At 36.6% G+C, this 25,405-nt stretch overlaps 1 protein-coding gene across 1 annotated transcript in view; it reads right to left on the bottom strand.

Moving 5' to 3' along the window:
- LOC150098938 (uncharacterized) overlaps window positions 1-25,405 on the bottom strand; it is a 205,455-nt gene that overhangs the window by 86,587 nt on the left and 93,463 nt on the right. Inside the window, exons 7-9 of the mRNA XM_090405465.1 lie at window positions 12,082-12,196; window positions 9,997-10,145; window positions 3,387-3,488 (exon numbers count right to left, since the gene is read on the bottom strand). Coding sequence (XP_090261591.1) covers window positions 3,387-3,488; window positions 9,997-10,145; window positions 12,082-12,196 — 366 coding nt within the window. The remainder of the gene's footprint in view (window positions 1-3,386; window positions 3,489-9,996; window positions 10,146-12,081; window positions 12,197-25,405) is intronic.

Below are 25,405 nucleotides of genomic sequence, written 5' to 3'. Positions count from 1 at the left end.
TCGTCAGGATAGGAGGGGAAAGCATGGTGGTGGGGTACTGCTTATGATAAGTGATGACCTATGTCCTCTAAGAGTGGAGGCTTTGGAAGGAAGTGAGACAAATGATTTTGAGAGCATATGGTGTGAGGTAGAGGTAGGCAAGAGAGAATATTTAGTGGGGTGTTGCTACAGGCCCAGGAGCAGAGAGGATAGGGACCAGGAGATGTTTAGACAGTTAAGTTTGGCAAGTGCAAGAAGAATGATTGTTATGGGAGATTTTAACTACAGTAGTATAAATTGGAGAGAGGAAGATGCATGTAGCAATAGGGGAATGGAATTTCTAGAATTCTTGTGGGACAAATGTCTTAGGCAACATGTAACAGAGGGAACAAGAGGTTCAAGAGTTTTGGATTTGGTTATAGCATCAGAAGAGTTGATAATAACTGAGATGACATCTCTCCCACCAGTTGGAGAGAGTGATGTTAAAAGTTTATTTTTCACTTGGTTAGAATATAATAAATTTAGTTTAATCCTTTATCCAAGTGTGAGCAAACAAAGTTTGCGCTTGAAAGTATCTTCAAGACTGGGATAAGGTGGTACAACACCAGGCGACTCCTTGCAAAGGTGGAGCAAACTACTATCACTCCTATCTCAGTATCTCCCATAATGAAAAACACATCTCCTTGCGGATATGTCTAATGTTATGCATTATGGCTCTTCCCTTGATGAATAACATTAGACATATCTGCAAGGAGATGTGTTTTGCATTATGGAGATACTGAGATAGGAGTGATAGTAGTTTGCTCCACCTTTGCAAGGAGTCGCCCTGGTGTTGTACCACCTTACCCCAGTCCTGAGGATACTTTCAGGTGCAAACTTTGTTTGCTCACACTTGGATAAAGGATTAAACTAAATTTATTATATGGAGAGAGTGACCATATGGTTTTGACTTGGAAAATGAATAGACATGCAGGAGTATCAAAGAGACGGGAACTTATGTGGAATTATAAAGCAGGTGATTATAATAGTCTTAGATGTCAACTTCGGGAAGTTTCACGGAGGGAGGAATTGGAAGGCAGGGATATCATTAGTACATGAGAAATTGTGAAAGAATATTTGTTAGTAGCAATGGTAAGTTGTATACCACGAGTCAAGAAGAGAACACAATTTGGAGTAAAGTGGATGACAAACAATATTAAACAGGAATTGCATGCGAAAAAGAGGCTATGGAAGAGATATAAGGAGACAGGAGAAGAGAAGATGCATGAAAAATATAAGACACAGGCCAGAAGAGAGACTAGTGTGGTAAGGAAAGCGAAACTGGAATATGAGAGGAGATTGGCCCTAAGATCCAAAGAAAATCCTAGGGAATTTTTTAGCTATGTGGCCAGTAAGAGGAGAAATGACTGTGGAAGAATGATATTGTGGGATAAAAATGGGAATAGAGTGACTGATGCAGAGGACATAGTGGAATTGTTAAATGAACACTTGAACTTGGAGTATTTCATCCTAGAGGAGTCAGTTTTAATGCTAGAGGGATAGAGCTGGTTTGAAGTTTAGATGTACAGGAGAAGGGTGTGTTTCAGATACTGAGTACTCTGGATGCAGTAAAGCTTTGGGACTGGATGGTATTTCACCGCGAGTTTTGAGAGAATGTGCTAGGGAACTGACAGTGCCTTTAACCTGGCTCTTCAATGAAAGTCTGGTTGTGGGAAAGGTGCCCAGGGAATTGAAGGAAGGTAAGATAGTGCCATTGCATAAGGGTGGTAACAGACTGGAAGTGTCTAATTATAGGCCAGTTTGTGTGTCATCAGTAATTGTTGAGATCTTGGAGAAAGTAGTGAAGGACTATATACAGCATTGGGCAGATGAAGGTAATGTTATCTCTGAGAGTCAACATTGATTTTTGAAAGGGTGCTTTTGTTTTAGCAATATGCTAGCCGTTTATAATAAAGTTACATGAACATTAGATGAGGGAAAGTAATATACTGCAATTTTCTTAGACTTAGCAAAGGCATTTGACAGGGTGCCACACGATAAGCTGATATTTAAGTTGCAGAACATGGGTCTGGATGTCAGATTGATCAACTGGATTCAGAATTGACTGTCTGATAGGTATCAGAGGGTTGTAACAGTTTCAGGTTTGGTTGGAGCAGTTTCAAGGAGGCAGAGGGTTACAAGTGGGGTCACACAGGGCTCAGTACTAGGACCTATATTGTTTAACCTTTATATCAATGACATTGCCAGTGGACTGCAAGGAGATATTCAGTTGTTTGCAGATGATGCAAAGCTGGGAAGGATTATTAGTAATAGTGCAGATGTGGTAGCCCTGCAAGAGGATTTGAATAAGCTAGATAGACGGGAAAATGAATGGGGATGTCAGTTTATTGCAGCAGAATTTAAGATCTTGAAGTTTGGGAAATATCTATGGGATGCTGCATACTCTATGGGATGAGTTATATTGGAGGAAGTAAGGGAGACAGGAGATGTGGGGGTGATGATTGATAGAAACCTGAAATTTAGGGGACATATTGCAAAGGTGGTGAAGGTAACGTAGAGGATTGTGCAATTATGAGAAGGACACTGACCTACAGAGATAAAACAATTATCATTCTGTTGTATAAGTCTCTGATCAGACCACACATAGACCATTGTTCTCAGATTTGGTCCCCAGGATTTGAAGGGGATAAATCGACTGTGGAAAGGATACAAAGAATGATGACAAAGATGGTTTCAGGACTCTACAAGCATAGTTATGAGGATCGGCTGAGGGAATGTAGACTGCAGAGTTTGGTGGATAGAAGAAGGAGAATGATATGATTGAGACTTTTAAACTGTTGAGAGGTGGTAACAGGGCTGACGCTGGGGAGTTCTTTCTCTTGGTTGAATAGCGGGAAAGAATGATGACAAGAGGCCATCCCTGGAAGTTATGAAAGGAAACTGTGAGCAAGAGGGTGAGGAGTGGTTTCTTTGCGTAGAGGGTGGTTGAACCGTGGAATGCATTGCCGGATGAAGTGGTGAGAGCGAGAATGGTTAATGAGTTTAAGGAGTGGTATGATAGACTTTTATGTTTCTTAAGGGGGATCTCCCCCTGGATGAATCTTGACAGACTATGTTCTTTGGAAGCGACCTCCCACGATGAGTCTTTTGACTCCATGGAGGCCTGAATAATAATAATAATAATAAAGTTGTTGTAGTTAGTTGTGAGTGCAATGTCAGTGAATAGTTTTAAAAAGCATGACTGGCATTGTATAAAAGAAAGCAGTGGTTAGTTTTTTATTTATTTATTTTTTTTTATGATAAATCTTATGACTCCATTTGACATGCCTGAATTAGAGAATTACAAATAGTCATAACTTAAAAATAAATAACACACTACAAACATACTTAGAACAGTGATTACTTACAGTGGTAAAATATACTTCTTTGAGCTGATTAACTGTTTTATTACGTATGATGAAACTTCTCTGTTCACTCCATACATCACATAAAATGTCTCGGGCATAATACTGCAATTAGAAAAGGAAAGTACTGCACTTTTTTTTTTTTCATTTATTTAAATAGCTAATTACAATATGAGTAATTTGAAAGCTTCTTATTTATTGTAAAAATACATAAAAATTGCTGCTTATTAATTATATGTTAAGCTAGTCAAGCACAACCTGACTGGTCATTCAATTTTCGAGCAACAAACAAACCATGTCTGTTGTGACAAAAAGGAAGTTAAAATGTAAAACAGACATTTGCATTGGCCATAGCTCACCATAATAAATAGTACGTATATCAACCCCCATACATGACTGCTTGCAAAACCTATACACACCAAATGATTAAGATCATGTGTGGATAGTCAGAATGAATAGATTTTGACAAAAGTGAATGCTATTATCATTTATATAACATTTCTGTTACCGCTAAAGTGCGAAAACCGTTAATGTGCACATTACCTAGCTAATCTGCAGATTAACTGATTTGCTCCGTTAACGTGTGGAATCAAGAGTTTCCACATTTTACCTAGGTAATGTGCACATTAATGGCTTCCGTATCGTTAAAGTTCAAAAGTTTGTTTCTCTCATTTCCTTTCCCTACTCCTTCCCCCCTCTCCCTCCACTTTTAGTTTGGTTTTTTAATAAGTAAACATAATTTTATCATATGTTTTTTTTCTTAATTGTAATAATATTTTAAACCGTTTGATTCCTTGTATTATATTAATTGATTGATGATTGATTCTATCAACTAATTTGTTGATTGTTTGATTGTATTAACTTGATTCTGTAGATATCGAAAAATAAATAAATAACATTATGTTAATTTAAGCGTACAGAAACGTTGCTGTTGTTCCAGCAAAGATCTTATTTTCACTTTAACGAGTGCCTAGCAGGTAATGTGCAGATTACCTAGGTAATTTGAGAAATGAAACAATTTTCCGCACATTAACGGATCACCGTAGTTAATCTGCACTTTAGTGGTAACATATCAACTAAATTCAATTTTTGTACATATTGAGAATACTAGCTATCATTTCTATACTATCTCATCTTGAAAACACCTTTTATGGTACTTAGAAATTGCAATTTCATTCTTGTTTTCTAATATTCATTATGGAATCTAACAGATTGAAATTCTATTCTTAAGAGACACTTGTGACATTAAATTAGGAATCATAAACATGTTAACACAAGAATATTTTAATGTTTGCCAAATATTTCAGTCTGAAACTAACAGACTATCTTCAGTGGCTTGATAGGAACAGTTTTTACAAGGTGGAATACAAACAATTGATCATTCAAAAGTAGAACGAGCCACGTGATGTTACATTGCTAAGCATTAAAGAGAGGTAAATTTCATCATAGTAAGGAATAAATTATAGGTATTAATTCGCAAGGATATAAGTATTTATATCCTTGTGAATATAGTCATACCCCGACTTACGTGAATCCAGAGTTATGCGGCTTCATATATGTACGTATTCCCATCCCGCTTCATGCCTCACCACTAGTCGTATCTTTCCGGCACTGACCTCATTCGCCAGTGTTGCACATGCTGTGAACAAGCACTGACGTATTTTGTTCAATCTTCATTCATACATGATTTTTACAGTTTACAAACCTTGTGATTGTTTAATGTTATGTTCGTGATAAAAATTTTATCACAGTTCATTTATCCCCTTCAAATCCTGGGGACCAAATTTGAGAACAATACTCCAAGTGTGGTCTGATAAGGGCTTTATACAATGGAATGACAACTCTTATCTGTGCAGGTCAGCATCCTTCTTAGTATTGCAGCAATCCTCTGGGTTACCTACACCACCTCTGCAATATGTTCGCTGAATTTCAGGTTTCTATCAATCATCACTCCCAGATCTCTTGCCTCCCCTACTTCCTCCAGCAGCTCCTCCAACAGAATATGCAGTCTCCCATCACGAACTTCAAGACTTTACATTTTGCTGCATTAAACCAACATCCCCATTCATTTGCCCATCTGTCTAGTTTATTCAAATCCTCTTGCAGGGCTGCTGCATCTGCACTATTACTAATAATCCTTAATAACTTCACATCATCTGCAAACAACTGAAAATCCCCCTGCACTCCAATGACAATGTCATTGATATAAAGGTTAAATAATATAGATCCCAGTACTGGTTCCTGTGGGACCCCACTTGTAACCTTCTGCCTCTTTGATATTGCTCCACCATACACAACTCTCCAATACCTATCAGAAAGCCAATCCTGAATCCAGTTCACCAACCTAACATCCAAACCCATGTGTTGCAACTTAAATATCACCGTATCATGTGGCACCCTGTCAAATTCCTTTGCAAAATCTAAAAAAATGGCAGAATTTGCCTTTCCCTCATCAACTGCTCTTGTCATGTTGTTATAAAAAGCAATCATATTACTAAAGTAAGAGTGCCCCTTAACAAATCCATGTTGACTCTCACATATAACATTACTCTCATCTGCCCGTCACTGTATGTGGTGCCTCATTAAATTCTCTAAGATCTTAACTACTGATGAAACACAAACTGCTCTATAATTTGATACTTCCAATCTTCCCCTGCCCTGGCACTCCTTTGGTACCATTCCCATGGCTAGACTTTCATTGAAAATGTAGGTCGATGGAAATGTCAGTTCTTTAGCCCATTCTCTCAAAACTCATGGTGAAATTCCATTCAATGTTACTGCTTTATTGACATCCAGAGTACTCAGTATTTGAAACACACTCTCCTCTTACACTTATAAACCTCGAACCTGCCCTATCCCTCTAGTATTAAAACCTATTTCTCCAGGATAAAATACTCCAATAAAGTGTTCATTGAAAAACTCCATTATGTCCTTTACATCAGTCACTCTATTCTCTTTTTTATCCCACAATGTCATTCTTACACAGTCATTTCTCCTTCTAGTGGCCACATAGCTAAAAAAATTCCCTAGGATTTTCTTTGGATCTTGGTGCCAATCTCTTCTCGTATTCCAGTTTTGCCTTTCTTACCATACTAGTCTATAATAAATTTAGTTTAATCTTTTATTCAAGTGTAAGCAAACAGTTTGCGCCTGAAAATATCTTCAGGACTGGGGTAAGGTAGTGCAACACCAGGCAACTCTGAGCAAAGGTGGACCAAGCTCTCATCACTCCAACTTCCAACATCCAATATCATACTAGTCAATCTCCTGATCAGAGTCTTATATTCTTCATCTGTCTACTCTCCACCCCCCTTCTCTTTATATCTCTCTCTTCCATAACTGCTTTATTGCCCGCAGCTCCTGTTTGATATTGTTTGTCATCCACTTTACACCAAATTGTGTCCTCTTCTTCACTCATGGAATACAGCTTACTATTACTATTGCTGCTAACAAATATTCCTTCACAATTTCTCAAGTACTAATGATATCTTGTGCTTCTAATTTCTCCCTCCATGGAACTGCTCCAAGTTGATATCTAAGACTATTGTAATCACCCACCTTATAATTACACATACATTCCCTTCTTTTTGATATTCCGGCATGTCTATTCATCTTCCATGTGAAAATCACATGGTCACTCTCTCTCCAACTGGGGAACAGAGATGCCATCTCAGTTATAATCAGCTCTTCTGATGCTATGACCAAATCCAGATCTCTTGAACCTTGTGTTTCTTTTACTACACGTTGCCTAAGACATCTGTGCCTCAAGAATTCTAGAAATTCCATTCCCTTATTACTACATGCAGTTTCCTCTTCCCAATTCATACTGCTGTAGTTAATATCTCCCATAACAAACATTCTTCTTGCACTTGTCTAGCTTAACTGCCTAAACATCTCTAGCTACTCACCCTATGTATTCCTCGGCTTGTAGCAACACCCCACTAAATATCCTGTCTTGCCCACCTCTACCACCTCACACCATATGCTTTCAAAACCATTAGTGTAATTACCCTTCAAAGCCTCCACTCTGAAAGGACATAAGTCATCACTTATCATAAGCAGTACTCCACCACCATGTTTTCTCTTCCTATCTTGTCTAAAAATGCTATATCCTGCTACTTGTATTCCTGTTATTGTATCGTCTTTCATTAACCACATCACAAGAGATCCCAATAATCTTCAGACATGCTGATGCTATAAGTGCCACTAATTCATCTCCTTTATTCTGGATACTCCTGGCATTAGTATAAAGAATAAAAATATCACTGTTTCTATACCTCTCATTATCCTCTGCAGACTTCATTGGACTCAGCATTACCTGATATATTCTCCCAAGCACCTATTCCCACGAGGCCACCACTGCTACCATCCACCCTGATAATTCTGGTTTCCTTGCACTGACACACTGCCTCGTTCAGAGACCAGCAATCTCTTCAGATGCCTACATCTTTCCTTATTCAAATGCAAGTGGTCTCTCATATACAGTTCCTTTCTGTCCTCAAATTCCATCCAAGCCTCTCTTTTGACACATTCTGGCTATCATGTTATTCATTATTAATGCTCTTCTACTCAGCTCATCACTATCATACCTGGGCAACACACACTATCTTCTTTCTCAAAGTTTTCTTCTGTACAACCTCAAGCATCAATCTCAGATTTCTTCCCACCCGATTCACACTGCCTCTCAAGTCATTTGTGCTCACCATTACAATCATCTCTTCCACCCTTTCACTTCACTTAATTACCATAATCACACTTTCTATTGTCCCTCCAGGCATCCTATCTTACACATCATAGATCATCAAGTCTCCATACATTCCTTGATTGCTCACCTGCATCCTTCACTCTCTTTCCTCTAACACTTCATCTCTGTGTTCCCCTACTTACCTGCTGTCTTGGCATCTTTCTCTCCCTGGTTCCAGCACTTATTTTTTTCATTCCTTCTCTTGTACTATTTCTATTCTCTCCTCTTCTATCATTTCCATAACTCTCTCTCGCTCCTACTCTGATTTGCCTTGCATTCATCTTTTCCATGCACTTAATCTCACCTTTCACATTTCTCAATTCATTCCCAAGACATTCCTCTCCTATTTCAGCACCTCTATCTCTCTCTCCACAAGCTACCCACTCTTGCTCACCATTCATCCTTCCAACTAATAAGGCCATCTCTGAAAACTTCATAATGATTCAAAATTTCCACACTCCCCACTTTTATTCTTTCATTTATATTTTGCTCATTATCCTCACCCTCTATCACACTACTTGTCTCTCTAGTTTGATATTTTCCCACCTTCGACACAGTGCTGCCAAGGTGTGTTATGCTAATCTCCAACTCACAAAGTTCTTCCTATTTCTTACATTTTTCACATATATGTACTCTCCCATCTCTCACCTGCCACATATCCAACTGCCTGGATGCAAAAATACAAGCACTGCATACCACAAAATCCTGTAGTATGCTGTGCAAAATGTAGTCCTTAAATGGAGGAGAACTTGGTGACACATCATTTGTAATTTGACCTGTGGCTGCCATTATCATTCAAATAGTGTCGTACTAGGAACTACTAAAACTACACTAAATGCTCAACTATATTATACACTCTACTGAGCTATACTTACACGACACTATAAGTATAAACTATACTATACTACAGCGATATTAAATAATGAAACATCTTTTTCTTCTCTGCTACCACTGAACAAGTCTGACTCTGACCTTTCCCTCTTGGTAAGAATAAACTAAAAATAAATATAAATAACAACTAGACTCCAATAGCAACCCTAACAAAGGACACTTGTATCACTGAAAAAATGTAGCATAATTTGTGACAAAATCCCCACTATATATACTGATGAAAGACACTTTTTTTTTTTTTTTTTAGCACAGCTCAAATCTACTGCCCCTAAAATTATATTTAATATAATTTTTTGTATTTTTTATTTTATATAATTTGGAATTCTTAGTCTAGAGATCGAACATGGAACTTTTCAGGTATTCAAGGACTCTAATAAACCTTGAGCAACAAAATTATCTCCTACCTGAAGAATCAGAACCCACAAACCATTGATTGCAGAGCAAATATGTTAGCCACTCAGCCAACCAGGGTTGGTAATTCTGTCATTCTATAACCTATCCTCACACCTTAATTGTTTTCTCTCTATAAGTTTTCTTTTTTTCACTTTATTTACACCTTTGTGTTTGTCCATTCTCTTTCTTATTTTAACAGTTACTCCAAATATGCAACACTAAACCCATTTAAATGTAGCACATTATGCATATTAAGACATTCCAGTTTCCCTTCAAATTCACTTTGATCTGTTCTCAGCCATCATGATATCCTTTGTGCTTATCTCTTCAGTTCCTTATGGTCATTTCTAGTTGATATATTAATAATTTCCTATCTGCACCAGTATCCTTCACTTGTTGCAACAAGTTTCTGATATCCCCATTTGGGAATAAAGATCCAGTTTCCATTTTGATCTCATGCACCTTTTATTCTATGCCTTATGGTTTTTTCAGACAGTGGAATCTCCACAGAAAGCAATTTTTAATAAATGTTGATTCATTACTAGATTTTTTTTTTTTTTTTTAATTAAAAGAGTAACTACTTACTTTGCCTTTATATGATGCATTCCTACTAACAAAATCTAAGAGGTGTATTGGTTCAACCATTCTATCAGTACCAGGTATTACCATATCACTGTCACTCATGATAGTCTCTTGACTGCACTGTCCATTTGGCTTTATAACAAATTGAATACCTGTTTCAAATAAAGCCAATATCATAATTAAGATCTGCATATTTCATAAACTGTCTAAAACATTAAAACATAAAATAATAATTATAAACCATACAAAAAGGCCTCTAAAAATTATTATTATTATTGTACAGGCACCTTCACCAAAGACTCATTGCAGGAGAATCAAACATCCACACAATCTATCCTACCTCTCCTTGAACCTAGACACTTATTCTACTTATTCACAACTCTCCAAGCAAAATTCTAGTACTCACACCCATACTAACCACACTTTTATTCAACTTTCAGGGATGACCCTTTGTTCTGGTCCCTCTAGCCAAGTGCTGAAACATTTCCCCTACATCTATCCTATAAAACCCTTTAAGAAACTTAAATGTTTGTTTCTATCATATTCTTTCTCTTTCTCCTATCAACCAACTTCTGCAATTCAAACACATTCAATCTATCCTCATAGGGAACATTCCACAGACCACTCACCATCTTGGTTGCTCACCTCTGAATCTTCACCACCACTGCCTTGTCCGCAAGAAACCCAGGAGATGAGAACTGAACACGGTAATTTAGATGTGGATGTATCAAGGCCTTTTTGAGAGGAATAAGAGCTTCCTTATCTCTACATGTTAACGTGTTCTTCACTAGCCAAGTAATCTTGTGGGCTACCTTAGCAATATGTCCTCTTAATTTTAACTACCTCTCTCTCTCTCTACCATTACCCCTAAATCTTTCTTGGAGTAAGTTTCCATTAATGTGGTATACAGCTTGTAATCTTTTTATCCCAAAATGCATAACCTTACATTTCTTCACACTGAACTGTACCCATTATCTTTTGCCCATACTGACAGCCTATTTAAATCATCCTGCAAGTTCTCCACATTGCCTTGATTAACTATTACTCTACCTAATAATTAATCTACCTAATTTTGGATCATCAGCAAACAACTGAATATTTCCTTTCAGGTTATTTCCTATATCATTTATGTACAAATTAAACAGTAATGGTCCCAGCACTGAACCTTATGGCACACCACTAGTCACTTGTTTTTGCCTTGATTCTGCTTCTCCATATACCACTTGTTGATATCTGTCCAGCAGCCGCCCTCTTAACCAGTGTCCATCCAATTTCTTTTTAATTTGGGTAACAGATATTCTGTCAAATTGCTTTGCAAAATCCAGAAAAATCATCATGCAGCCATTTCCTTATCCAACTCAACTGTTACTCTATTATAAAAAGTTAGTAAATTACAAAAGCATGACCTGCCCTTCACAAAACCATGTTGCCCCTCATAGAGTATCATATTTTTTTTTTCATCCATTCTTGAATTCTCATTTTGACCAATTTTTCCAGTATTTTTACCACCCCATCTGAGATACTGATTGGTCTATAATTTGCTACTGCAGTCTTAGAACGTCTATTATGTAAGGGTATTATTTTGCCATCTTTCCACTGCCTTGGAACTGTACCAGAGCTGAGCCTTAAATTAAAGAGCCTAGGCAGAGGCATTGCCTCTGACTAGGCTCTTTAATTTGAAGAATAAATAATTCTTCAAATTATTTATTCCATTTTTGATTCACTCTGAAAACAAAATGAATAATTTAAAACTTACCTGAAGCTCTTACTAGGGAGATTTCTGTTCACTGTATAGAGTATTTAATACATTTTTAAAAATTAACCTGAGGATAACTGTAAAGAAATTTTAACTTATGATCTGTTTCATCAGAGTTTGTATTTGTGTTCTGCTATTCCGTTAACACATTTTATAGGGAGTAGGGAAGGCCAATTAGCCTCTTCTAACTTTTGGAAGCTGAAGAGCAGTCAAACTCCACTACAGTCAATCAGAGATAGTTGGCCCAAGGCTCTCATGTGTAACATTTTATATTTAGTCATAACTGCTATTTCACATATGAATATACTAGAAATTATATAGCTGTTATTTACCTGTATTAAAATCATAAACTGTTGATACTATCTGATCATCAGTGAGTTCAAAATCAAGTGCCACTTCAAGCGTCTCATCAGTACGGATAAGTTTTGTATCCTGATCATACCATATCTAGAAAACAATTATAATTCAAACTTAATTATGGCTTTTTATTAGTCATTAAACAACAATTAGAAAATGTTCATAATACATTATGGATCACCTAAATATCTAATAAAAAATAATTCATAAAGGGTTTGATGTTTATGATTTTATGTACTCTATTATAATCCTTTAATGCCATTTCATTTCCAAAAAATAGGATGGAATTCTTTACTCCTAACTTTTGGAAATAGGCAATCAGCTAGCTTTCACCCTTAGCCATCATGAGTGTTTACCTCTGCTGATAACTGGTAGACTTACGAGTGATGAGAAAATGAAAGAAGTGCAGTCACATTACTCTACTCTTTAATAGTAAAGTTTCCCCTATATATGGTATGTTACATGTGCAATAAATCATGTAACATACCATATATAGGGGAAACAGGATGCACAATTCCTATCAGACAAAAAGAACATAAACGACACATTAAATATAATAATTATTGTGAAGCTTGCCTTTCGGATCATGCCCTTGAATAACCTTACATAGAATTGACTGGTAAAGCACTAGTTGTCTACATCACACCAAAACATGGTATGAATGCAAATTTAAATTTAAACCTATGAGATTATTATCAACCACCCCAATCTGAACAATAATGATGGTCTAAAAATCCTAAACATATGGAAGGCACATATTCGACCAACAGAACCTTACTCTTTAAGAGTAACTATAAACAGGACTGTAGTTAATCCAGGATCCTAAATCAAAAATAACAATTATAATGCTAAAAATAGGACATCATTGTTATGAAAGAAACTATCTATAAGAAAGAATGCTTATTCATGTTATCATAAATAGAATTTAGCTTGATGTAGTTTCTAAATAATTTTTTTTTTTTCACTAGAGGTCATGTCAGTAGAATAACCTATGATCAAATCATTGTTTCTCTAACTTACTGTATGTAACGTAACTCAGCTTGTCCTGTATATTTGTATATGCTCCAGATGATGATCTTAATATGAAGATCGAAACGTCGGGAAATTAAAAGAGTTATTTATAACAGGGTTGTAAAGTCCATAATTTCTAATATGAATGATTTGTAAAATGTGGAATAATTTTATTTTTTTTTATTAATTTGACATTAATTTCTGTGGAGAGCCATAAACAAGAATGAAGATATATTATTGATATAAACCTGTTCTTCATGAAACAGTATTTTTCAAGCTAAAACGATATGATTGATATGATGATAGACCAAAAAAAAAAAATGCTTTTACATATGCATCAGGAATGTATTTCTAAACCTTAGTGAATATTTTAGATATGCATTAGAGCTGGCTGTTGTTATTATTATAATCTTAGGAATCTCCAAAGACTCATTATGGAAGGGAAGTAGTAGTCATTATATTCATGCCTGTCATACTTCCTCTTGAACTCATTCACTGATGAAGCACTTGCAACTGCCTCTAGCAACCCTTTCACCATCTCTGCAAACAATAATTCTAGTCCTGACAAATCCCTAACCACACGCTTACATAATTTCCAGGGGTTGACCCCTTATTCTCTCACTTCCTGCCATATGGTGGGAAAAAAAAAAATTTCTTCAGCATCAATCCCATAAAATCCTTTTAATAATTTATATGCTTCTATCATATCTTCTCTTTTATGCCTATGAAACCCTCTACAGAGCATTTCATAGACCTATCATAAGATCGGTCGTCGCTTAATTCTGGACCTCTTTATTGCTTTCTCATCCCCCAAGGAATCCAGTTGACCAGATATGACCAGCTCTACCGACAGTGCAAAACATGCATTTGCACGGGGCAGAAAATTGGCATAAACTATAACAAAAATAAGGGGGAAGGGGTGGCAAAATATGCTACTGCACAGGGTGGAAAAATTCCTAGGGGCAGCCCTGCATGCAGTAGTCCAGATGTGGCCATATTAAAGAGAACAATAACTTCCCTATACCTGCTTACCAATGTGTTCTTTGACATCCAAGCAACCTGATGCACTGTTTTGGCAACCTTTGCAATATGCCCTTCTAAACTTCAATACCCTTTTCACACTCACTCAGTCCCCAAATGGATGGACAATTTTTTGTAGTCCAGTTCCATCAATATAGTAAACAGCTTGTGATCTCTTCCCAAACTGCATTACCTTATACTTTGCCATATTAAACTAGTAGCTATTTTCCTTTGCCCATACTGCCAACTTATTTGTCATTCCTGCTGTACCTCTTCATCATCTTCGACTATTGCCCTTCCCATTTTTGCATTATCAGCAAACAACTAGATATTTCCCCTTCGTTCATTTCCTGTATCACTAATGTATATATTAAATAACAATGATCAAAATGCAGATCCCTATGGTACTAATCACTAGTCATCTCCTGGATTCAATTCCTCATTATACTACTTTTTTATCTGTCTGTCAGCATTTTTTTATCCATATCTCCAACTTCATATCTGACAGATTTCAATGTATCCTGTTGAATGCCTTTGCAAAGTCCACTATTATCACTATGTAACCATTTCTTTTATCCAATTAATCTGTCACTTTATTATAAAAAGTGATTACATATTTAAGTAAGACCCACCATTCCCAAAACCTTGCTACCTCCCATTGAGTATCATTTTCCTGTCCATCCATTCCTAAATTCTTCAATACCTTGATAGTCAATTCAAAATACTAATTTTACCTCTGTCTTGGATATATCCTTTATGCAGTAGAACTATTCTGTTCTCGTTGGAATTTTTTTCGCTTGGTTAGACTATAAATGATATATTTAGTTTAATCCTTTATCCAAGTGTAAGCAAACAAAGTTTGCACCTGAACTATCTTCAGGTGCAAAGGTGGTATAAGTTCTCATCACTTTCCTTAGTATCTCCCATAATGCAAAGCACATCTCCTTGCAGACATGTATAATGCTATGCATTAAGGGAAGGGCCACTACCCAGACCGGTTTTGACCTTTATTGAGGTCTCATCAGTGGGAGCCAGACCCAGTGGTGGTGATACCAAGGTGGAAGTAATGGAGAAGTCATATTTACCTATATGAGTTGCCAAAAGGTGTCACACCTTATTATTAAATTACTCTGGATAAAGAATTAAACTAAATATATACAATAATGTATATACTATTCTGTTCTCCTTCCTAATTAAATTACATATGACTTAAAACAGCTTGGTCAAGGAGCTACCAAATTCCCTGGGACATTCTTGTAATACATGGTGTGATATTTCATCTAATTCTATGGCTATATTTGCATTAAGATTCTGCAGTATCTTAAGCACCTCCAATTATTCTATTTCTATTCACACATCATTTGTATCTCTACATGGATGTATTCCATCCTTGCAAAATGATCGCTCAATAACTCTAGTATTTTTGTCTGCATCTGTTACTTTCATACCATTCGGCACTCCTTACACATAACAGTGCTTCATGGTATAAATAACACCAGATGAAAAAACAGTAATTAATTTATTGTTTTTTGGTACCATTGCTGTTTAATTTGTACATAAAAACGACACAGGAAATAACCTGAAACGAAATATTAGAGTAATTAGAATAATTAGAGCCATAACTACTACCGACTTCGCACACTCAATCAATGATCTGTATATCGTTCATAATATTCTACCATTTCAGAAACTATATCTCTATGGTTGTCTGTTATACGTAAAAAGAAACACGGAAAGTTTCTTAGTATATATATAATGTAGACTATGGATTGCGCTGAGGTCGAAACATGCTGGAAGTACCCAAGGCTAACAAAGAAATTTTTCATAAATCTTTCGAGTACATAGCAATGAGTAGCTATAATAAACTTCCAAATGAAATTAAATCTGTAACCTCAGAATATGTATTCAGAAAAAGAGTGAGAGACTACCTTATGGGATTAAACAATGTTGACAATTACTTTAAACGTATAGTATAAGGGATCATTATAACTTATGTATCATAACCAATTAAGGCATTGATTTACAAATTGGTTCATTTGTAAGTTTATTAATATATAATGAACATGTTGGTATTAAAATATCAACATGTACATTATTATAACTGGCAAGGGAGCTCTCTTAGATGAGGTCCCCAGACTCCCAGTGTCTGTTTTGAGCTAATTACTTTTATAGTAACCAGTATGGCTACGGCCCTTGGTTACACATATTTGCATTAACTAACTTACATTACTCTAAACCAGTTACTTATCATAACTCTGAAATCATTCAAAATATATTATATTCTACTTGCATATATGAGAAAACTTTTTATTAACCATAAGCAATTTGCAGAAATTGGTGGATAGAAGGAGGAGGAGGGGATATGATTGAGACATATAAGCTGTTGAGTGGTTATTACCAGATTAACGTCGGGGAGGTTTTGCACGGAATGGGTGAGGATAGCAGCAGAACAAGAGGTCATTCCTGGAAGCTGTATAAGGAGGGTGTGAGCAAGGGAGTGAGGAGCAGGTTTTTTGCATGGAGAGTGGTGAGTGATTGGAATGCTTTGCCCGAGAGTGTGGTGTGTGCAGAGACAGTGAATATATTTAAGGCACAGTATGATAAACTGTGTGTATAACAGTGGACCTCCCACGATGAGTCTTTGACTCCATGGAGGTTTTGTAATAATAATAATAATAAAATAATTGCCAAAATAAGTATTAGTAACAACAGAATATGATAGTAATACTTGAATTTTATTTTGTAGTATTGTACTGTGCATTGATTTGTAATGTGAAATATTGTCATAGTTATACAAGTTGAATAGTATAATATGTATAATTTGTATACATGATGTGAATAATCAGGTGTTAATAATAATATCAAAAAAAAAAAAAAAATATATATATATATTCAGTTGTTTGCTGATGATGCAAAATTAGGTAATAGTGAATCGAGGCAATGTGCAGAGCTTGCAGGACAATTAAAATAGGCTGCCAGGTGGGAAAAAGATAATGGGTATCAGTTTGATATGTAAAGTTATGTAAATGTAAAGTAATGTAAAGTAATGCATTTTGGGAAAAATATATTACAAGCCATGTATCATATTGATGGCAATGTACTCCAAGAAACAGATGAAGCTAGAGATTTAGAGGTGGTGGTAGACAGAGAGTTAAAGTTAGAGGACATATTTCTAAGGTATCCCATAAGATTACTTGGCTATTGAAGAACACATTAGCAAGTAGAGATAAGGAAGTTGTTATTCCTCTTTATAAGGCCTTGATACAATCACATCTGGATTACTATGCTCAAGTTGGTTTCTTGGGGATGAAGAAGCAGTGGAAAGGATTCAGAGGCAAGTGACCAAGATGGTAAGTAGCCCGTGGAATATTCTCTGAGGACAGAATTGAGAGTGTGTGGATTGCATTAGTTGGTTGATAGGAGAAAAAGAGGTGATATGATAGAAACATTTAAGTTGCTTAAAGGGTTTTATAGGGTTGATGTAGGGAAATGTTTCAGCACTTGGCTAGCAAGGGGTCATCCCTGGAAGTTGAATAAAGGTGTGGTATGGGTGTGAGGACTAAATTTTTTGCTTGGAGAGTTGTTAATGAGCGGAATGGGTTGCCAGAGTTAGTTGCGAGTGCTTTGTCTTTTAATGGGTTCAAGGAGAGGTATGATCAGTACCATCGACAGGGTGTAGCATAGAGGCAGCCTGCCTCACGCCTGCACCTCTTAAGGGTGCTCGTTCAGTCACATTGTGGTAGGTGTTGTATTAATGCAAACAGATATTTTACATCTGATGTAGATGCAATAGATTTATTTAAAGAATTAAAAATTCTCTCAAAAATAATACAAGAGAAAAGTGGTCCTCACCAAATTTTATCATATATACCAGGTGATTATAAAATAACATCAAGTGTTCAGAGCCCTCCGGCGAGTAATGTAGTGGACGAAGCACACCAATATTCGGTAGACGTACACAGTAGAACATGGGGATTTGATTTAATGAAAAAAAAAAAGGTACCAAAAGTTGCCAACAGGGGAAATTTTGGCGCTGCCAAATTAATTTTAGTAGATGTGACTAATGAATGACTAAATGGCAAATGAGAGACAGCACACATCAATTTCATGACGTTTATTGTTAATTACAAATGAGGTTCAATATGACCACCATTCTGATGTTCCAGGAACTGCATATGGCATTTTCCACAGTGGCTCACAGCATATTGGAATTGATTTGTCTCACGTGTAACGTTATTCAATCTTTCAAAGTTGGAATATCAGGTACATGTCCTTGATACACAATGCTTTTAAGAAAGTGCCACAGTCACAGGGATTGAGATTAGGCGATCTTGGTGGCCATGTCTTGGGAAATGCACGACTAATGATTCTTCTGTCAGAGAAATGTTGTCGCAAAACATGCTGTACCTGAAATCCGATGTGGGGCGGTGCACCATCCTTAATGAAGATGGTCAAATCGAGACATCCTCTTTGCTGCGGTTGTGGAACCATGAAGCTGTAGCATATTGGCATACCTGTTAGCATTGACGGAACATGTCACTGGTCCATTTTGGCGATTTTCCTTGTAAAAGTATGGACCGATCATAAAAGATGCCGTAAATCCGCACCACACTGTGACTTTGGGCAAGTGGATAGGCATCTGCAGACATGTGCGGATCAGTTGCAGCCCAAATGCGACAGTTGCGTGTGTTAATTTCGCCATTCAAATAAAAGTGCGCTTCGTCACTCCATAAAATCTGCCATGGCCATGCATCATCCATTTCCATGTGCACTAAGAATCTCAAAATAAGTCGATTCGTGTGGTCACATCACCAGGGCGCAATTCATGAACATGACTAATTTTATAGGGGTAATACTTGAGCATCTGATGTAGGATTTTTCACACCGCTATGCATGCAATATCCGTTTGCCTGGATATTGCTCATGCACTGCTGGTACCCTGCACATTCATCATCTCCTGTTCCATAATAGCAGTTGCAACTTGTTCAACTTGTTGGTGATTGATTGGTTTGCATCCCCTGCCTACCTGCACTGCTAGAGTTCCAGTAGTTTCAAATCGCCAAATCAGTTTTCGTAAGTTTGTTACAGTAATCAGTCCTTTTCGTAAATTTTTTATATGGCAAAAATCACAAAGATGAGCACTGGCATTATTGTTCTGCTAATAATAGAGTTGGACTAACAAAGCACACTCACGTAAGGTAAGAGGCATCGAAAAGCAGTTCATCTACGAATAATAAGAAATCGCACAGGCTTTCCTTTTATTGCATGATCGCTAACAAGAAACGCGATAATGCAAATTAATGCAGCTTATGCAGTAAACAGCGCCAAAATTTCCCCTGCTGGCGACTCTTGGTACTTTTTTCCCGTTAAATCGAATCCCCATGTTCCACTGTGTACGTCTACCGAATATTGGTGTTTCGTCCAATACATTACTCGCTAGAGGGCTCTGAACACTTGACGTTATTTTTATAATCACCCAGTGTGTGTGTGTGTGTGTGTGTATATTTATAACCAAAATTACTTACTATTATAATAATGGAATTAACTCATATAAATTATTTATTCGTAAAATTTTCACCTGAGTATCACAGGCATCATCAGTACAGGTACAAAGGCTAATTAAACGATAACTGTTATATTCACAAAACGTCACCTAAGTAGCTAAGGTTAAATTTCCTAAATTTTTTTTTTCTTTTCAATATATATAAATATGTATATGTGTTTGCAAGTTAAGAAAGATTATCTGATTTATAGAGTACTATCTCCCACAAGGGGGGAAAGACGTAGACAATCGGATCTGTTTAGGTTAGGGGAGTGAAGTAATGCTTCACATGTTTCTTTGTAAAGCCATTACATTAGGAACCAACTTTTGTGAATGACTTTTGTCTTGTTCCACTGAACTCTATGTCTGGTGTTCATGGCATGCTCTGCAAGTCCACACTGTTCAGGTTCGAGTTACTGGATATATGACTTGTGCTCTTCTAACTGGATCAGAGCAGATCTTCCTCTTTTTCCGAAATATGATAACACACAAGGGCAGGGAATCTGTTTAACACCTGGATAGCTGAGATATGGGAGCTTGTCATTTGGAGACATGAGGAATGTGGAGATTTTTCTGATGGGTCGAAAGGCCACACAAATATTTATTTGTTTTAACACTTTAGCTATGTGTTCGCTAATGCCTTGTACATAGGGGATAGGTATATGCATAGGTTCTTCTGTATTTGAAGAGGATGCTGGAGCACGACTACTTAAAGCTCTTTTTATGAAGGAATTCTTATAACCATTGGATATGAAGGAGGAATTAATATATTGTAATTCTTTTTGTAATAGTTCTGAAGAACAAAAGGAGTGGGTTCTATGAACGAATGTTTTTATGTTACCTGCCTTTTGACTGGGATGGTGATGTGATTCAACATGGATGTACTGGCCTGTATGAGTCTCCTTCCTATAGACTGTGAATTGTAGGTTACCATCTGGTTGGTGAAGAATTAAGAGGTCTAGAAAGGCTAACCTCTTATTTACTTCTACTTCTAGGGTGAACTGAATCCTTGGATGAAGTGTATTTATTTTCGAGCGAAACTGTTGTAATTCTTCCGAAGTGCCCTTCCATATGGCAAAATGTCGCCCACATATCTGAACCAAAGGTTAGGTCTGGGATGTTGTCAAAGATATGTTGTTCGAAGTACTCCATGAAGTAGTTGGCAATAGCAGGAGATATTGGATTACCCATTGCTGTTCCTTTGATTTATTGGTATAACTGGTTTTTGAAGGTAAAATAACCGGACTTTATTACAAATTCACATAATTTGACTATGTCTGGAGGAAATTCTTGGTGTAGTAATTCAATGCTGTCCACCAACGGAACATTCGTAAATAGCAAAACAACATCTAGACTAATCATAATCTCCGAATCGTCTAGATGCAGATTGGAAATTTTATTTCTGAAATCCATAGAATTTTTTTATATATGTAGCAGATCTTCTATTTGAAGAAGTGAGTAAATTTGACAGAAATTTTGTAAGTGGGACAACCTGTACAGCCTACAACAGGTCTTAATGGAATTCCTGGTTTATGTACTGTTGGAAGACCATATAATCTCGGTGGGCGCCCGAAGGAGGTCTTTAGTGTTCTCTTTTTATCTTCATCCCATATCGATATTTTTTCTATAAGAGCATTAAACCTTTTTATTTGAATACTAGTAGGATATGAAGTGAGGGGCATATATAAATCGAATTGTCACAGAATAACAGTGGCATTTTTCTCTCGTATTCTCTTCTGTCTTGAATGACTACTGCCTTCACTTTGTCAGCTTTTGTAATAATTAGGTTCTTGTTATTTTTTAGCAATTTCAGTGCTTTTTGTTCAGCATACAATAGGTTTGACCAAGGAGGCTTGGTGCTAAAAAGAATTTTTGCACACTCATATCTTGTCCTGTTGGCTGTTTTTTTGGGTAAGGATTGAATACCTCTGTCTATGCTATGGAAAAAATCTATTATCGGTACCTTATTTGGAGCAATGGCAAAATTATGACCTTTTGACAGAACAAAACGTTCGCTGTGTGTTAGCTGGCGGCCAGACACATAGATCACTACTCTGTCTGTATCACTGACAATATTGTTAGATTTGGGGTGGCTCACAGTGAATCAAACTTACATTTTAATCTATCACAGGAAGCATTAAAAACCTTTTGGTATGATGTCGATGAAATGCGTAAAATGGTGTTATAATTTTCCGTCTCTAATACTGGTTCTATAGCGTTCTTGATATCTACTATTTCTTTGTTCAAAAGGGCAAGAGATTTCTTTGCTTCTTGTAGCTGATAATTTAACAGTGACCTACTGGCCTTTAAATATGTGGACGACATTTTTACCATATGGAAGGGCATATCAGAAGAATTGCAACAGTTTCTCTCAAAAATAAATACACTTCATCCAAGGATTCAGTTCACCCTAGAAGTAGAAGTAAATAAGTAGTTAGCCTTTCTGACCTCTCAATTCTTCGCCAACCAGATGGTAACCTACAATTCACAGTCTATAGGAAGGAGACTCATACAGGCCAGTACATCCATGCTGAATCACATTACCATCCCATTCAAAAGGCAGGTACCATAAAAACACTAGTTCATAGAGCCCACTCCTTTTGTTCTTCAGAAAAACTATTACAAAAAGAATTATAATATATTAATTCCTCCTTCATATCCAATGGTTATAAGAATTCCTTCCTAAAAAGAGCTTTAAGTAGTCATGCTCCAGCATCTTCTTCAAATAGAGAAGAACCTATGCGTATACCTATCCCCTATGTACAAGGCATTAGTGAACACATAGCTAAAGTGTTAAAACAACTAAATATTTGTGTGGCCTTTTGCCCCATCGGAAAAATCTCCACATTCCTCATGTCTCCAAAGGACAAGCTCCTACATCAGTTAGGTTGCAGAAGCAATTCAAATTGCCAATGTAACGGAACTAATGTCAGTGGCATCCTTTTGATAGTGGAAAACAAGTAAGTTAATGGGGAGAAGTCAGGCTGAATGTGGTCATATAATGATGGCCTTTGGCAAAATGTACCATACTGATGAGAGCAGATGTAGTTTTTGGGTTCCCTTAAGGCAGATGTTAAAGATCCACCACTATGTAAGTAAGCTAGTTGCAGACATGAGGAATGTTATGCACTCTAAAATGTGTAGGAGGATGAAGCTAATTAAACTTTGGATTATTATTATTACATGGGTTACTCCATGGAGTCAAAACTCATGCTGCACTAATTTTATTCACACAATAAACGATACCTTAAACTGTCAGGGCACTCACAACTACCTGTAGCAATCAATTCCAGTCATTCAGCACTCTACAAACAGCAAATTTAGTCTGCTGTTTGCAGAGTGCTGAATGACTGGAATGTGTTCCCTAGGTTTTTCTCTACTTGTCATGATATTGAAAAATTTCTTTTGTATCATTCTTAAAGAACCCAATTAGTAACAAGTTTATCATGTTTCCTCTTTTTTGCCCATCAACTTGAACTTGATGGGACAACTCAAATACCTTCACTCAATCTACAGATTGAAGGTGTATGGGTTTCAGGTATAAGGATCCAGAGATGAATGACTGATCTGTCACCAGCTTGGCCACTAATCTCTGGATCCTCTCCACCTCCTCATCACCAAGAAAATCAGGTGACCAAATTCGTTGCAGTCATACCATAGCTTTATAATCTGCATAACTCTACTTGTCAGTGTGGTTATTTAACGTCTAAGTAATTCTTTGAGCTAATTTATGAACTTTTGCAATATGCCCTCCAAACTTCAACTTTCTGCTACAGTCACCCCCCCCCCAGTCCTTAGCCTCATTGATTTCCTACAATCCAGTACCATCAATGTAGTACATATGTAATGTTTTCATCCCAAAATGCATAACCTTAAAATATCCAACATTACATTGACAATTATTATCCTCTGCACACACCAATATATACAAATTATCCTGCAGGATGTATATATCATCTTGATCATCTCTCCAGTTTTGCATGTAAAATCGTACATATGTCTTAGATAAATATCTTCATTTTACAAATTTTTTGTTTGGTGAGAATTCTTTGTTTATATAAGAGTTACTTTTCTGTAATGTAAATTTTATTAAATATGATAATTTTACATTATCCAAAGTGTCATGTGATGTGGAAGTAATATGGTAGATCTGTGTAGTATTCTCAATATAAATCTTGAAAAATGAGTAAGCTTTAAAACTTGTAGTATAAGAGGGAGTTTTGCTTGTCAAAGGAGAGGGGAGATGAGAATGGGAGGACATGAAAAGAAAGGAAGGGACATTTGGAAAGACAGAAGTTTAGTCCTTACCGGAAAAAGATGGCAGTCAACGTGTTGGGGTGGGGGGAGACAGAGGTTCATCAGCAGTGATATTTGTTGATAGAATAGTTTTCAATAGAAGTGATCGTTGATAAGAAAAAGATGAGGAAAGAAGGTCCTTGTCAGAAAATATGAGTCGGCAAGAAAATAAAGCAGTCGGCAGTTAGTTACTCTCATGGCATTAAATTAAATGTCTGAGAACTTTCTTGAATCACCTTCCAAGAATAATTAACTGTGTCGTAAAGATATGCTAAAGTGATAAAGAGCATCCGTCATGAAGACTCAGGAAAGTGGAACTGCACTTGGACCAAAGTAATATGTTCTCATTTTTTCCCCAATAATATATTCTTATCAACTATGAGAAAGGTTACACTTATTGAGCTGAGTGTTAAACTTTATTGGTAGGATTATTTTGTATTTGTTGAATAGGATATGAGAAAGTATTGTTTGAATCCAATATTGTTAATTTAAATTTGATTATAAAAGGTTCTTTGTAATTAATAATCTCTTGTACATAGATTAATGGATAAAGTAAATATATTTTATTGAGCTTCATTAATTTGTGCAATGACATAGCTAAATTGGAATCAATGTACTATCCCAGGACACAAACCTGAATATTTTTTTCCAACAAAGGATAGAATTTAAATCAAATGTTATTTCAAGCTATGACTATATCTTTAATTATCAGTTAGAGATAAAAGGAGGTGAATAACACAAATATTTATTATAGTATAAAATTCTCACACTTGTAGTATAATTGGGCATTTTAAACATTAAAAAAATTTAAGGGGTGCTTAAGGGTCAAAGCTGTATAACTGAGAGGAGACCTCCACATAGCCTTTAAAGGAATGCGGAGAACCGACCAGGGCTTCTGACCTAATGTCCAATCCTCACCTTCTCGTGGTGCACCCTGTTGGGTATCTACTTTGATACTGAACGAACGAGGATGGGCTGGCAATTTGGGATTTAGCCGACCAAATTGTATTCTTATTGGTTAAACCAAAATAAAAAATGATGGTACAACATGACAAAATTTCATGCCGGCTGGGGCGTCGCCCGGTTAAACAAGGCCCCCGTTGTTTTTGCCAGGGAACCAGGGCGAACAGCGAAAAGTCAGCTACTGGAACAAATCTGAAAACAAACCCCAACTCAACATCACCAGAGTTAAAGATCGGTACTATCAACGTAAGAAGCCTGAATGGCAAAGAAATGGAGTTAGCTGAGGAATTAGATAAGTACCAGATCGACATAATAGGGGTGACTGAAACAAAAAAGACCAAAACTGGTGAGATCTTTCTGAGCAATAAATACAAAATGTTATATTCAGGCAATAACAATCAAGGAAAAGAAGGAGTAGCCATAGTATTCAACACAAAATACAAGGCTAATCTTCTTGAATGGCAGTC

Source organism: Typopeltis vanoorti, chromosome 15 (genome assembly GCF_054136105.1).
Source record: "Typopeltis vanoorti isolate ZY-2024b chromosome 15, IOZ_Tvanoo_1.0, whole genome shotgun sequence".
NCBI lineage: Eukaryota > Metazoa > Arthropoda > Arachnida > Uropygi > Thelyphonidae > Typopeltis > Typopeltis vanoorti.
This window is presented reverse-complemented; position numbering and strand designations above follow the sequence as displayed.